This window comes from Pogona vitticeps, chromosome 4 (assembly GCF_051106095.1).
Source record: "Pogona vitticeps strain Pit_001003342236 chromosome 4, PviZW2.1, whole genome shotgun sequence".
NCBI classification, from domain to species: domain Eukaryota; kingdom Metazoa; phylum Chordata; class Lepidosauria; order Squamata; family Agamidae; genus Pogona; species Pogona vitticeps.
Genome location: NC_135786.1, coordinates 144,004,294 through 144,020,795, shown reverse-complemented (window position 1 = coordinate 144,020,795; position 16,502 = coordinate 144,004,294). Strand labels below are relative to the sequence as shown.

At 41.6% G+C, this 16,502-nt stretch overlaps 1 protein-coding gene and 1 long non-coding RNA gene across 4 annotated transcripts in view; one reads left to right on the top strand and one right to left on the bottom strand.

The window, feature by feature from the left end:
• Positions 1 to 1,480: 1,480 nt before the first annotated feature.
• LOC140706826 (uncharacterized) overlaps positions 1,481 to 16,502 on the bottom strand; it is a 61,484-nt gene continuing 46,462 nt past the window's right edge. The window contains exons 1-3 of one of the 3 annotated variants that reach the window (XR_013544230.1): positions 15,706 to 15,790; positions 6,143 to 6,211; positions 1,481 to 3,892 (exon numbers count right to left, since the gene is read on the bottom strand). This is a non-coding gene — a long non-coding RNA (uncharacterized LOC140706826). Of the gene's footprint in view, positions 3,893 to 6,142; positions 6,212 to 9,416; positions 11,274 to 15,705; positions 15,791 to 16,502 lie in introns of those variants that run through there. The other 2 variants (XR_012086704.2, XR_012086703.2) reach the window with 2 other exon arrangements.
• Positions 3,275 to 16,502, top strand: part of MYO10 (myosin X) — a 145,528-nt gene continuing 132,300 nt past the window's right edge. The window contains 3 exon segments of the mRNA XM_078391709.1: positions 3,275 to 3,313; positions 3,315 to 3,338; positions 3,644 to 3,742. Of these exon segments, the coding sequence (XP_078247835.1) occupies positions 3,275 to 3,313; positions 3,315 to 3,338; positions 3,644 to 3,742 (162 nt within the window).

Here is a 16,502-nt window from a genome sequence, read left to right as displayed (position 1 = left end):
TAGCACCCTGTCAGCACTCAAAGCTGTTCAGACACAAAAGGAGAGTCTTGTGTGCATGGAAACAATAAGCAAGTCTGTGAGCAAATGTGCCGGTGTGGGTGCGCACACATGTGTGTATAAAAGTGTCTTTCTGGCCTGATGGCCTCTGTGGGACAAAAGCAACTGTACTGGAATCACAGATGTTGATTCTTTAGGGCTATTTACGTATATCAGGAAGGTATCATCCCATTTCTAGTAGTGATAATCAGTATAGTTGGGAACCTGTGAAAAGTTGAAAACAGTGGGACAGACTGACGGGGCAGCTTTCCTGCATTCTCTTCCCCCCTCCATAAACATTCTCCCTTCCTCTCCCCCCCCCCATTTTGTATATGTACATGTATGTATGTTGTGTGCCATCAAATGGAACCTGTCCCCTACACCACACTGGGTAATATAGACATGTAGATTCTTCACATATACCCACTATATTAAACATAATGATAATCCTGTACTGTCAACTCAGTTCTGATTTATGGTCGTTCTTTCCAGGATATTCTAGGTAGAGTATACTCGGAAAAGTTTTGCCATTCTCTTCTTTTGAAGGGTGCCCTGGAATTGTGCAGCTTGCCCAAGGCTACCCAGTCTGCCTCTTCTCCCAAGAGGCACAGTGTGGAATTAATCCCCTAACTCTGGCTCCACACCTAGATACCTAATCTGCATGCATAGCCATATTTACATACAGACAGTGGTAATTATCTTTCCAATGCACAAATCTCTCCTTATAGTTCTTCTGTGCCTTATATTCTTTCTGTTCCCATGACCTTTTCCTATGTCCTCCAGCTACTCTTACCTTTGTGTTTTGTAACCAACAGTAGGTGGGGACAGCTCAGCTCTCTCTTCATAGGCCTCTTCCCAACTTCACTGGACCCAGAAAACTCCTGGACTGGAGGACTAATACTGAACACCAGACATTCTCAAGACGTAGCAATGCCACTTGATCTCCGTAGTTCCAAAGGAAGCATTAAAGGAAAGGATCTAGTTCCTTTTGCCATTTTTAACACTGCAGTAAGCTGCGTACTCAGGCAATCCCATTCCTAAGGAAAATAGTGAAGTGTGTTTTGGTGGATGGACAATATAATCACAGTACTTGACATCAGATAAGTTATGGGAGATAGAATGGGGAAATCTTCCTTTTCTTTGTGTACAGGAAACCTACTTTTGCTTTGGATAGCTCTCAGTTCATTCATGCCGTTAGTGTCTGCTTGTGAACAGTGAAGTTTGTTTTTAAAAATGGATCCTCTTAGTCTTCTGTGTGTTACGGATATCTTTCTGTAATGTATATATTCCTGGGTTTGCCTCATAGTTAATCAGATCTTCTAAGATGTAACACGAGTCTGCATTGCTATTTTAAAACTTGCAATATTAACATCTAAAATCTAACTTGTAATGTATCTGTCTCTTCAAGAAATGATTGCTGTTGGAGAAAGAACAGAATCTCACAGATCTTTTATTACTTTTATTCATTCATAATTAGATGTAAACCTCCATTTCATTTTTTCTAAAGCTAAGAGAATTTTGTGGCCACCATTTAGAGACTATATGGTTATTTTCTGCTAATATTTCAGTTCTTATACGGGTGTTTTATAGCCTAGGCAATTATCATTATAATTGGTTATATGGGTTTCTGCATAAAATAGGTATACAGTAGCAAGCCAAAATGTTATACCTCGTCCAGAAGGAGGTGAGGTTCTAAAGGGGGCATAAAAAACCCACCCCACCCTGAAAACCACCTCTCCTGTCTTGGTTTCTGCTGCTTGCCACACCTGTTTGCAGCCATTGACCAAATAATCATCTGCTGTTTCAGTGCTATTTGTAAAATTAATTTTACAGGACTTCTGATGTCCCTTTCATTACCAGTAAGATTATACCCAGTCCAGGATTACAGTACAGGGTGAACATGATGATATCACAGAAAGCCATAGCCAAGCAACCTTCAAGGGCAAAGGGAAAAGTGCTTTGGTTTTAACTCTTGGCCAGGGGAACATGGACCACTGGAACCCTGTGCCTGGCCCCTTTTGAATGTACTGTAAATGATTGTCCTGGCACTCTCAAGACAAATCTCCTTATTCCACTAGTTTTCTCTGCTTCAGTTCTCTTGTTCTTCTTCTCCTTTTTTATGTCTTGTTTTTATGCATGCCTTTGTTTTGTATGCCAGCTAGCATCAACAGTGTGTACTGAGTTTTACTTAATATGGACCACTTAAGAAAAAAAAAGTCTGAAAATGCAGGCAGACCCAGTAATCAACAAAATAAATAAATTTTTTGCAGCAGGTTGCTTGAGTTCCTTGGAAGAAAATAAAGAAATATAATATAGGTAAATATCCTGAATGCCCCAGTTCTCTTTAAAACTGGCAAATTCAGACCGAGGATTTTAGAACACAGCTGATCTTGAAAAATCCTGTAAATCCAGTTCAGCAGTTATCGGTTAGCTCTGTACATAGAATGATGTGGACACTATTCAGGGTTGTCTGACATTAAGAAGTCAGTATGTTGACTTTTTTTTTAGGCTGGGGTATGATAACAAAGTATACACTCCCCCTGTCATCATTGCCTGCAAGTCACCATACACGTAAAATGTGCATTTGGACCAAGGGCACTCATATCTTAAATTATACACTAAAAGTCTGCCTTTCTAACAAGATAGCAAGCTTCTAAAAGGCTGAGTTACAAATGAATACTTCCATTTCTAGAATGATGTATAATCCTGTATACTTATTCAACATAGTCTCTGAATGTTTTCAGGATGGAACTGTAAGAACAAGAAACTTACTTTTACATTAAAAGTAAAGAAAGTTACTGCATGTAATTAAGTGTATACAGTGGATTCTGTAACATTCATTAGCAAGTAGCATATAGACAGTTCCTGTGGTTAGTTTTAGGTAGGTAGGTAGGTAGGTAGGTCGGTCGGTCGGTCGGTCGGTCGGTCGGTCGGTCGGTCGGTCGGTAGGTGCAGCTTGAAGTGAATACATATATGTATGTATGAATGAATACGTATACATTCCAAGCTGCATTCTTCAAGTAAGCATGGATAATATAAAATTACCCCACATATGGTGTACAGATCAAAGCTTTTCTTAGTTTTTCTGGTTTTGCTGCACCTCACGTGCTCCAGCCTCTCCGTTACATTTTCCTAGCCAGTGGTGAACAAGTTTACTGTTTGTCCTCCTGATGGGGGGAGTTGGGAGATCAAGATTTCTCCTTCTTAATGCACCTTAATGAAGCAGGAGACAGCTTTTATGAGGGCCTGCCAATTCCTTGGAGCTTGGAAAGAGGCCAACGCATTGTGCCGTAAATTTGAATGTCACTTACAATTTTATGTAACTTCAACTCATCTGCCATGTGACTTGGTGAATTAGATTCAGCTGTGCTTGTGGTTTAACAGACACTTTTTCAGAAGAAAAAATTCCATTTGAGATCCTTTTAGTTTTATAGTTTGAGTAGAAACAGCCAGATGATGATTTCTTCTATGTTTCAGTCACCTTCTGACAGAATCTGACTTTGGGTTATGTTTCCTACATGCATGAAACATGAATAGAAAGTTACATAAGATTGCTACACACTTGAGTAACTATTAAAATTTTTTGTTTTACGTGTTTTCTTTGTAGGGTGCACGAGTTTGGTTGCGAGAAAATGGCCAACATTATCCAAGTACTGTACTTTCTTGCGCAGAGGGAGTTGTAGTGTTCAGGACGGACTATGGTCAGGTAAATACTTCACTTCTGAATGCTTTTTGTCTCTGTCGCAGTTCCATGTCATGGTGAATATGTGTTTTGTTGCCAACATTTCCATCCAGAAGTCTGGTTTTCAGCAGTAGTTCCCACATTGGCTTTCTGTCAGAGAGCTGCTTGTTCTTTCTGAAAAATAAATAGATAAAATCTACTGTGAACTGAAAGGTATCATGGTAGATCTTGGCCAATCTGTCTCTGCATCATATTTTATTCATCATTTATTGGGAAGATAATTCTTCATCTCTGCATCAGGTGAGACTAGATCATCAGTTCATGGAATGCCTTAACCTGATGCTGCACCAGGAGGGCAGAGTGGGGATTGTGTCAGTGTTTACAGCACTGCCCCCCCCCCGATGCAATATTTTCCCTACCAGGGCTGATGGACTTTGTGGGTGACCTGGATTTCAACAAGAAAACCCCCAAGGACACTGCAGAAACCAATTGGATCTATCAGTCTTCCGGGACAGACTGTCCTGATAGGTCCATCCACCCCACAGAAGAGCACAGTTGTACATAGTTCAAATCTCAGCAGGTTATTATTTGACTATGACAAGACGGTACACTCAAGGTTTGCCATCTTCAGATTATCGTCCCTCTGCCTTGAGATTTTTTTAATAGCTTGTCTAATAGTCAGTCCTATAGTCGGAGATCAGTCCTCAGTGGGGCTTCTGGGTAAATAGGTTTGGGATTACAGTTTCAGCGGTGGTTATACAGTTTTTGTTATGTGCTGTCAAGTCAGAATCAGCTTGTAGCAACCCTAATAGGGCTTTCAGGGTAAGTGAGAGATTGAAGGAGTGGTTTTAACAGTTCCACTCCCCCAGCGACATTGAGTTCCACGACTGAGTCAGAATACAAACCCAGGCTTCCATCACTCTATCCACTTCACTACAGTGGGTATCCCAGTAGTACAATAGACATTTATCAGGGCATTTGTAGGTTTGCTGTAAAGGAGTGGTTTTCGAACAGTAGTGGGTTCCTGGAAACTTCCATTTGCATTGTATGCCAATGATTCTGAACTTTGCTTGGGTGTCTTAGACATTCACTTTCTGATATTTCTGCAGCTAATTCATTAATATGAATAATTATAATTACAATACTGTGTTTGCGGGAGCTTCCTCCCTAGTAAGTAAGCAGACATAGGACTGCAGCCTAAGGTTACCTAACAGATCAACTTACTGATGCATTTAATGTTTCTTATGTGCTGCAACTATCACTTGTGCTTTTTCTTGGAATGCTTGCTAGTTCAGTCCTTTGTGCTGACCAGTTTAGTTTCCACATTCTTATTGGACAGTGTTCGCTGATCTGTTGCTGAATTGCTTTGTAGTGTCTGGTTGAACTATGTCTGCATTGACCGAGAATATTTTTGCAATTCTTCTTTACCTGCTGCTTTGTTTCTGTCCTCGGTCACCTCAGCATTTCAGAAAGTACTCAGAATTACACGTTATGCCTACTAGAGCATGCGGTGGATTTGCTATCATTTCAACATTGTATTTTTATGATAAAATACTTAACAACTGATATTATATGCCACATTTCAAGTACAATCAAGCACAAACTCCAAATCAGTTTGTAAATACAAAGCACAGAAATGAAATAGGATTGGTTATTGAATAGTAAAGAAAATATCTAGTCACTATTCAGATATTTAGAAGACTTTTAGTGAATTTATTTATTTATTGGACTTATATACCGCCCCATAGCGCTACAAGCACTCTCCGGGCGGTTTACAATTTATATTTGATTCAAAAATATTTGATTCAAAAATCCACAGAGGGATTCCTGATAATTTTTGGGGAAAGATCTAATTAAAGTTTCATATTGAGATCTTACTTGGTAAACTAAAGGAACATGGCAGGTATTGGACTTTGTCACATCATAGAATAATGGAGTTGTAAGGAGCCTATACTCTAAGGCCATTGAGGCGATTCCCTGCTCATTGCAGGAATCCAAATCAAAGTTTGTTTGTTTGTTTGTTTGTTTGTGTATTTATTTATTTATTTATTTATTTATTTATTTATTTATTTATTTATTTATTTATTTATTTATTTATTTATTTATTTCAACTTCTATTTCACCACATAAGTGTGAATGCCCTTTGGGCGGTTCACAACCCATCAAGCATAATTACAAATCATATAATACAAAACCACAATATATCTGACAGATGACTGTCTAATTTTCTCTTGAATGCCTCTACTGTTGGAGCATTCACCACATCTTGAGGTAATTGGTTCTTCTTCGTGGTCTCTGAGAATGCATACTAATCGGTTTAATCTGCGCTTGCACAGAGGTCTCCAGAATATTCTAGAGCTTTATGATACGTTCGTCAAGGACCGCCCCCCCCAGTACATGTTGCCCGCCCATCCTGGCAATTACCTCAGTTCCTTTTTGCCGCCACTGATATCTCTCCTCTCGTCGAGCTCTGTTCATCATTGCTTCTTTAATCTGAGAAAAATTGGAAAAGATTTTTTGAGTGATTCTTTTCAGCTTCTATACAATCAAAGGAAAATTGTAAGAGATTTTTTGATCAATTTTTCTCTGTCACCCCGCCTCCATTTTTCCCTCGCTGCCATTTATGGCCCCTCTTCCCCCATTTAAAAGGTGCACCTCGTGCTCCAACAAAGTTCCACAGACGGTCACAATCTCTGTCTTTTTTGCCTGGGGGAATCTCACCAGCTTTCTATTTGTCAGTTCTGCAAGACCTTCGCTAAACAAGCCCTTAAACTCAGACAGCAGCGTCTCAGGTCATTCCTCTGGGAACGTTCCTTGCTACCAGCTCAGACTATGGAACTGTCCCAAACATCTTAGCCCCCCAAAAAATCTCCAGGTGCAACTACCACTCCTCCGACAGTTAAGTTGCTTTCTAAGACCAAACCGAAGTCGAAGTCTACATCTTCCAGTTCAACAAAAATCCACTCCGGTACCGAACCCCCCTTTGGTATCAAAACACTCCAAATAAAAAAAACAACAATGAAAAATTCCTCCATCGATTTTCGTCAATCCAGTCACAGGCCGATACTCCTCTTAAGTGCTCTTGACATCGAGCATATTGGTATTACCAGCCTGAGCTCAACTTCTATACAAACTCTAGGCATTCTTGACGTCGATACTACTACCCATCCAACTTCTCTGATTCTTCGCCTTCCCCTCACGAATCATGGCATCATGGTTACTACTACCGTTCTACGTCGAATGATGATTCCATGTCGCTCCATCCGGGAACGAAGTCTCACAAATCTCACAAGAGGACCCATTCTGAACCTCTCCAAGAGGAACTCATGGTACCAAAACGGTTCCAGACTTCCACTCCAACAGTACCACGCATTGCAGAACCCTCTGCTCCTTCTCAAACTCAAGCTCCCTTGATACAGGTGACCACCACATATGCTGGACCTCCTCCTTTACTTCCTGATACCACTCAATCTTGCCATAAGAAACATTCAAAACATCAATCTGTTTTCGTACTGGCCCAACACGTTCCTTCTAAACCTCAGCCTGCTCTTCCAGAACCCCCTGCTACTTCCATCCCACGGTACCATCTCACTTCTCCAACTTTGTCTTCACAATCATACTATTCTGATGCCTCTCACTCTTTACCGGTACAAAAATCCCCTCCTAATCTACCTATACCAGACTCTGATGTTGTTCAAGCCAATCCTCCTTCACCATCTGATGACTTTTCCTACTCCCAATTAGTTCTTCGAATTGCAAAAGCTATGGAACTAGACGTTCAGCAACCTGTTCAAACTCAACCAGATAAAGTGTATGAGAACATCAGTGAGGAACAGACTCCACCTCTAAGTATGAGCTTTTTCCTTTCATTACTAAAGCTCACTAAACAAGTCTGGTCTAAGCCCTTCTCTGTTCCTCAAATGTCTTGCAAAGTCAAGAATCTATACAAGACACATGGAGATGATAGTGCCTTCCTGTCCAAACATCCGCTTCCCAATTTGGTCATTGTTGATGCTACCCAGAACAGAGCATGAAACCTCTCTAAATAGCACACCGAATAACAAAGAAGGAAGAAAACTAGACATCGTTGGGCATATAATCTATTCCCTTGCCTGGTTTACCCTCCGCGCTGCCAATTATCTTGCGACCATGGGAGCTTATCATCATTATCTATGGAATAAAGCTCTCCCTTCACTTAAATCCGCTTCAGGCGAATACAAACCGTGTAACCTCGCTTATAAGGAGGCCATGGCCCTTGTAAGTCAGGAACATATTACCGTCAGACATGTTATCGAAGTGTCATCCAGGCATATGGCTGCTGCTATAGCCATTCGTAGACATGCCTGGTTATGATCAGCTGATATTTCAGATGATGCTCGTATGAGAATTGAAGACTTACCCTTCAATGGTACTGGACTATTCAGTGAAAAAAACTGATGACATACTGGACAACTTGCAGAAATTAAGAAAAACAGCATGATCATACAATACCCAAACATACTACAGACCACAGCGGTATCAGTGGCACCGCACTTACTCTTACCAACAATCCACATGGTTTACTGACAGGAATAAGTATACTTCACAGCCTGCCCCTTCCTTCCAACCTCAACACAGGGCACAACGTCAACAACCCAAACAGTTTTTTCATTGCTCAGAAAAGAAACAAAAGCAGAATCTTTGACTTCTCCATCCCCCAGATCCACTTTACTTACCTTTCTCCTTACACCACCACTTGTCTTTCAGCCTGTCTTCCATCTTTGGAATCCATCACCACTGATTCTTGGGTCCTCACCATCATCGCTACAGATTACGCCATATAATTCATTTTCCCATCTCCACCAAGGATCATTCTAACCTCACCGTCCATTGCTCTCAAACAAGAAATTCTATCTTTTCTCCTAAAGGACGCCATATCACCTGTCAGTCTTTCAGAAGACAATCCAGGGTTCTTTGACTGTTTTACCATCCCAAAATGAGATGGTGGTCTGCGGCCTATTCTTGACCTTCAGTACCTCAATTATTATATAATTCAGAGACATTTTTGCATGGTTATCTTAAAACGAATCCTACCCATTCTTTAGCAAAACGACTGGTTTGCAGTTATAGATTTAAGTGATGTGTATTTCCACATTACCATTCCCCAGGACCATCGCAGATTTCTCAGATTCACTGTAGGACCCCATGCCTATGAATTCAAAGCCCTTCCTTTTGGCCTCTTTACAACACCAAGGGTATTCACCAAATGTATGGCACCTGTAGTAGCCCACCTGTGTACTCTGGGAATCTCCATCTTCCCCTACATAGACAAGTGGCTAATAGCCTCCCCTTCACATTCTCAGGCTTTAAAAGATATCCAGTTGACCCTTTCTCACCTTGTGGATCTGGGCCTCAAGATCAACAGAGAAAAATCCATTCTTGCCCCTACACAAAGGATCACCTACATAGGTGTGGTCCTCGACTCTACAAGGGCAAGAGTTTTTCTTCCTCCAGAGAGAGCAGTCAAATTTCACATGCTCATTGAATAATTTCTTCCTCACTCATTCGTCACAGCACATTCGGTTCAACATCTTCTAGGCCTTATCACCTCCATGCCACGTTCCCGGGGGTTTCAAGAGCAAAGTCTGATAAGCCAGTCCTATGTCAGAAGTTCAGGGAATGCAGAGTCAATATCCAAATACAAAGCCAAATCACAAACCTTAATCCGAGGGTCAGAGTAGTCCAGGGTCAGAGTCCAAAGCCAAGGATCCAAAGAACAAGGTTCAAGGTAGTCAGGAGCATGGATGCGAGCCAGAGGTTTGACTTGTTGCTTTCACGGACTTCCAGCCGTCTGGGAGCTGCTTATATAGTAAAAACAGTCATTGAACTGCTGAAAGCCTTTTCATCCTGTCAGAACTCAGGGCTAGTTGATCGGATGTTTCTGCGGGCAGCCTTCAAGCGATCCTCTGACCTTTTCATCATAAGTCTTCCCCGAAGCCTGGCCCTCACCCTGTCTACTGGGGGAGGAGAATCTGGGGGCAATTCAGCTGTTTGTGTTTCTAATTGCTCAGCATTCTCCTCAGCTACAGTTAACCCCTCAGGTTCCGGATCTTTGGCTGAGCTCATGACACTCCACCACATTGACCATTCAGCACTCCAGGCTAAAGATGGGCTCCCTACAATCATGGTATCTGTCCCTCTTCGATCCTATGACAGATCCGTCTTCCAAGCTTCTCCAAGTCACCCCTGAGCTCTCTTCTCAGTTCCTCTGGTGGGACACTCCATCCAAGCTGTTCATCGGACGGTCCTTTGCTCCTCTCCAACTATTGGTTCAGATCACCACCGATGCAAGCCCTACTGGATGGGGGACACGTTGCAATGGCCTGCATATGCATGCTACCTGGTCCTGCGCCGAGCAAGCTCTTCATATAAACAATCTCAAGCTCTTAGCCATTTTCAAGGCCTTCCAAGCCTTCGAACCCATCATTCTCGGCAGTGTCGTTCAAGTCACAACCAACAATACCACCGCGTTGTTTTACATAAACAAACAAGGAGGCACCCATTCCCTTCTACTGCTATATCTCACTGTCCAGTTCTGGAAATGGTGTCTAGAACGTCACATTTTTCCCATAGGAGTATATATTGCTGCTCAAGACAATCTTGTAGCAGACACTCTCAGCAGACTACATACCCAGATGCACGAATGGACTCTAGACCAGTCTGTATTTCACCACCTTTGCAAGATCTGGGGTCAACCACGCACAGACATGTTTGCCGCGTCTCAAAACTCCAAATGCACCCTCTTCTATTCAAGGGCAGGCATGGGACATGGATTCCTTGGAGATGCACTGATGGCAGACTGGACCACACATCTCATCTATCTCCTCTCTCCCCCCCCCCAATTCCTCTCCTTCTCAGAGCAATAGCCAAGATCTGTCACGATCACTCCAACACAATCCTCATTGCCCCTTGGTGGCCAAGGCAACCATGGTTCACCGTGCTCCCCTCCATCCCTACAGATCACCTCCGACTGCCTCTCATTCCTCACCTCTTCTGAGAACATCAAGGCAGGACTCATCACCCCAATCTTGACACTCTCCATCTCACGGCGTGGAGGATTCACCTTCGGTAGATGCCATCTTAGCTAATGCCTGAAAGCCTGCCACTATTAATCTCTGTTTGTATAAATGTACTGTCTTCACAAGGTTTACTCTTCAACATCATATTCCAATCAATCCTACGACCCTGCAAGTTGTCCTTCAATTTCTCTCCTGTCTCTTTCACAAGCAACTCTCCCTTTCTACTCTCAAGGTTTACCTGTCTGCTATAATAGCTTATCAACCTCCAAATTCTGATGCTGCTCTGCTTTTTTGTCACCCCACATTGAAACTTCCTTCGGGGTGTCTCCAATATGTGTCCTTCTGCACCTGCACCATACCCACAATGGTCTCTTACCTGTTGTTCTTCACTGGCTTACCTGTGCTCCATTTGAGCCACTTGCTACCATCTCAGAGCATCTCCTTTCCCTTAAGACACTCTTCCTGGTTGTCTTTACTTCCGCTCTTAGACCCTTGGAGCTTGCTGCCCTCCGGGTCAATCCTCCCTTTCTTCAATTTCACCCGGACAAGATCACCCTTTTCCCTGATGTCTCCTTTCTGCCAAAGGTCCACCTCTCCCAACCTATTGTTTTACCTACCTTTTTCCCATCACCTACGACCTAGAGCGGTCTTTACACAGGTTGGACATTAGACGCGCATTTGCTTTCTATGTCTCACAGACTTCTTCCTTCTGTAAATCAAAACGACTTTTTGTAACACCACACCTCCCTCACAGAAGTTCTCATATTTCATCTCAAACTGTATCCTGTTGGCTCGTTGCAACTATAAAACTGGCGTACCAACTCGCCAAACAGCCTCTACCTGTTAGTATTAAGGCTCATTCTACCAGAGCTCTGGCTACCTCTGCAGCCTTTCTTCATGGAGTACCACTCCCAGACATTTGTAAGGCTACCCCATGGGCAATGCCGTCTGTTTGCCACCCATTATCACCTGTACCTGAGAGCCAAAAAAGATGCAGCATTTGGGAGAGCTGTACTTTCTTCTGTTCTCTTGTGACGTCCCTCCTCCGGTAAGTTAGATTGTTAATCACCCATTAGTGTGCATTCACAGAGACCATGAAGAAGAAAGAGAGGTTACTTACCTGTACAGTAACTCTGGTTCTTCGAATGGTCATCTGTGAATTCACACTTCTCACCTGTCCTCCCCTCTGTCTGTCATTCCTGTATCACCTTGATGCAGTGGTGGGGGGAGCTCTTTTTAGGAACTGAGGTAATTGCCAGAATGGGTGGACCACATGTACTAGGTGGGCGGTCCTTGACAAATGTATCATAAAGCTCTAGAATATTCCAGAGACCTCTGCGCAAGTGCAGATTAAACCCATTAGTGTGAATTCACAGATGACCACTCAAAGAACCAGAGTTACAGGTAAGTAACCTCTCTTTTCATTGTCATACTGTTCTTTTTTATTTTTTAAATTTAACTATAACATAAACATGATATACATAAACCAATATAGAAATTAACTGTGTTCCCCACAACCATAGTCGGGACCTCTTGCAATAATATTCTTCTTCCTCCATCTATATTCTTGTTCTTCTATTATTGTCCTCTTCTCTAGAACTGCAGTGATTCTTGATTTGGAGCTTTCCCTTTTCCTCTTGTTAACACATATTCCAAAAATCTGCTCAATATTTCATAAAAATTATTCTTTTTCAACTCTCCTTTCTTAAATTTTAAATTACAGGTTAGCTTATCATATAGATATATTCCATATTTCATTATATCATTCATCCATTCTAAATTCAGATTTTGATTTCCATTGCCTAGCTATTATTAATCTAGCTGCTGTTAATAAATTGTCATACTGTTCTAACACTTACAAACTTTTTCCTGATATTCAACAAAATCTGGCTTCCTGTAACATGAACCCTTTATGTGTCTTTCACTCTGGAATGATTGAGAACAGATCCTCCCCCTCCTTTGTATGGCAGCCTTTCATATATTTCATATTTGAGGAGTGCTCAAATATGAGCACTCAGTCTTATTTTCTCAAGGCTAAACATGCCCAGTTCTTTCAATCTTTCCTCATAGGGCTTGGTTTCCAGCTCCTTGATCTAGTGGATGACCACAAACGGATTAGAATCTGGTAACATCAAACTGCAGGATGCTTAATTACATATTCTGGTGGACTACAGGGTGGGGGGAGCTTCCAGATCAAAACACACTAAATGGAAGCAGCTGGTAATTAATATTTCTCTCTCTCTCTCTCTCTCTCTCTCTCTCTCTCTCTCTCTCTCTCTGTGTGTGTGTGTGTGTGTGTGTGTGTGTGTGTGTGTGTGTGTGTGTGTGTTTCCACTCTCCCTTTCTGATTTTTCAGTAAAGTGTCGACCAGGGAATTGATGTTCGTGATGTGTACTATATATTCAGAAACAATCAGGCTTAGTATTTCCTAAGCATTCATTCTTGACAGAGTTAATACTCAAAAGCAGATGGTAGCAATCAGCAAATCCTGTGTGAAGCAGAATTCTGAGGAAGCACCTTTTGAAGCAGGAGAATTTGGATTTATTTATTTTTTGACACATGTTAGTCAATCTCCTGTGGACCTTAGTTTGAGATTCCTTCTCTAATCCAATCCAATATTGTGGCAAACCCTCTTCTGCTTCCATGCAAGTATTCTGACTAAGAACTTCAATGAAATGTTGAAAAAATGCTGTAAGCTAGTAATGGTTGGGTATTTGTTCATGCACATTTGGTTGATATGCTGCTTTGTCTTCTGTTTAAAAACATTAGATACCTCCAGACAAGGATCAAACCATTGCATCCTGGGTCAACCATATACCATGATGAAGAAGGATTAGCAGCAGATGTTAACTGGTCATTGTTTGGAGAATCACTTTCATAGAACTATGGCCATGAACATATGTTGACCTTAATCAGTGAGACTGATCAACTTTTTGTTAACAGTATGTTCCAGACTTTGTGTAGTGCTTCAGAATAGCTTTTGGAGGATACATAAAGGCCTCTTCATCACTTATGGGGTCATGACCTCAGAAGGGGGTCATTGGGAATGAAGAGAACAAAGGAAACAGAGCTAAAAAGGCTACTCTTTCTTTCTTTCTATTTTTTTCCAAGAAATTTGGCTCTTTCAACTAAATTGATTCATTTTAGGTTGCGCAGAAACAATTGTACTTAATTCTCTGTCCTGCTAATTGGGCTTCTGTTCTGTCTTAATGGTTATTTGTAATCCTTGCAGAGACTGTTTTGTGAACTGAGCACACACAGGACACACAGATTACTTTGTTGCAACCACAATTTTCAGCTTAATCTTTTCACTCTTAGGAGTCATATTTTGATCTTGCAACATGGGACCATTTGTGGTTTTTAATAGTTTACCTCCCTCTCCTTGCCTTTGAACTTCCTTAAAGAAAACACATTAACTAAAACAGAAAGGAAATGGCCATAGTGGCATCAGTGACCCATCCCATGAGGAACAGTGAAATATAGGGTGTCAGTTGTTGGCAGTGATGGTTGTGGGATAGCATAAGGGTGTGAGCTTTTCCAGATGCTCTTTTTGTTTTGCTTAATGTGCTTCATTTTCAACTATCAAGTCTGCCCATTTTGCATGTAAAGTGATGGGAGGGACTCTTTTAAAGGGCATGTGGAAGATAAGGGAAGCTGGCTACCCACAACTATCACTCCTATTCCTGTGTGTTCTCTTTTCAAGGCATGGGGACCATTAAATAGTGTGGACAAGGAAAAGAAGGGGGTAATCTCAAGCAGCCCCACCAGAACTTTGTGATCACTGTCGTCAACAACTGTTGTGGGACTAAAATGCTGTTCTAAGATCTGTGGAGGGATAAAAAAATGAGAAATACAGCAAACGTCCATGTTTTCTGGAACTTTTTTGGTCAGGTGAAAACTCTTTGGGACAGGGACTTTTGTTCATATAATAGTGCCAGGTAAATTGATGATGACTCTACAGGCAGTAATTTATTTATTTATTTATTTATTTACAATATTTTTTAGCCGCACCATTGCCAGTGGCTTCTGGATGTTATATTTCAGTGGGACTTACTCCAAAGTAAGAGGGCGTAGGGTTTTGTAGGGCTTGAATACTTTTGTATTCTTAACATCAGCCTGGGTTGGCTTTCTAATATATTGCATTATATCTGGTATCCTTTGGGACTGCCAAAGGCATTCACTGTTTATAGAATTAAATAGTTAAAATGTCAGTCCTCTGTATAGGCTCCCCCCCCCCCCCGTGCTACTTAAGCCCATCTGTTCTTTTCTTGTGTTTTTCTTACATTTGTGCTAAAAAGGAGAGCAGAATTGCTTTTGTTTTAAGATTAGCGCACTTGTGTACAGACTGCAGTTTAAGTACTCCTTTGAAAGATGCAAGGCACACTCCATTTCGTACAAATTAGAGTACAGTATTCTGTTGTGTTCTTATCTGCTGTCTCCACCTCCCCCCCAGTTGCTGTGATTGTTGTCATCTGTTCAAATGTTACAAAAATTCCTATAGATGTTGGTTTGGGTAAATTGTCCAAGGCTTTGGGTACCACAGGGGCATATGGCTTGGCTTAAACTAAGCAAAATTGTAATGTTTCCTAGTTTGCATAAAGAAGAGTTTCTGGTGTTAGTCAAGAGAGCTGAATTGTAGCTTAGAAAAAAAAAACCCAAGGAAATGATGTGACTGTGTGGATACGTAATAATATGTAAGGTTCTGGACTTCTCGTGCAAATAGCTTCTTGATGCTAAATAGCTGAACAGGTGGACTTTTTGCTGAGACTGTTCTTTTACACACCTGTAACTGAAATTAGTGCAACATAATTTTGCATTAAAAATTCTTGGAATTACAGCACCAGAAAAGAATTATGATCATTTGCACACCTAGTAGTCTGCAGTTTAAAAAACCGGATGGTTGTTTAAAATCAATAGGTGATTGCTTACCTGTGCAGTTTGCAGCTCTGCTTTCAACTCCGACAGGAAATACAGTTGGTGAGGGCTGACAGAGGTGAAATCAAACAGAGTCAGTGCGAAACAGGAGGAAAGGTGATGAGCATGTTCAGAGGAACTCTGCTTTCCAGAAGTGCAAAATCAACTTGAAATGGAATCTAGAGAGAAGTCCCCCCCCCCCCGCCCCAGAAACAGCTGAAGGAAGATTAAACTGGCTCAGCAGTCAGAGTGACTTAGGAAGGAAAAGCATAAAACTCAAAGGTGGGAATGAGGTATCCTGCTTGAGTTCTTTGCAGCTCTAGAGAGTATGCTCAAGGAAGGCAGGAGTCAGTGGCAGGAACCCTGAGCAGGAGCACTCCTGGTAGGAGAACAGCAACATTTTGTTGCACACCTTTACATACTTCTCCCTGGCCTGCTTAGTCATGCCTCTGTTTCATTCCTTCCTCATTTCATTTCACACCTTTTACCTTTGGCCTGTTATTTTGTTTTTGCCTTCTGTGGTTCACATTCATGAGAAATGGATGAGAAGGAACTGAGGAATCCATGCTCTGCTATGAGCACTGATGTGTGTGATTGCTATTACAAGTTCTAGAATGTTCCAGATATGGTTCTGAGCAGGTACATAGCCATATGTGAATGTTGAATACTTACAGATATATTTACACGTAAGTTGCATTATTATGGTAGCATTCCACACGTTTGTATTTCCAGTCACCATGTAAGAGTGTGAAAGCTGGACAGCTAAGAAACCTGATGGGAAAAAATTGATTCATATGAAATACGGTGCTGGA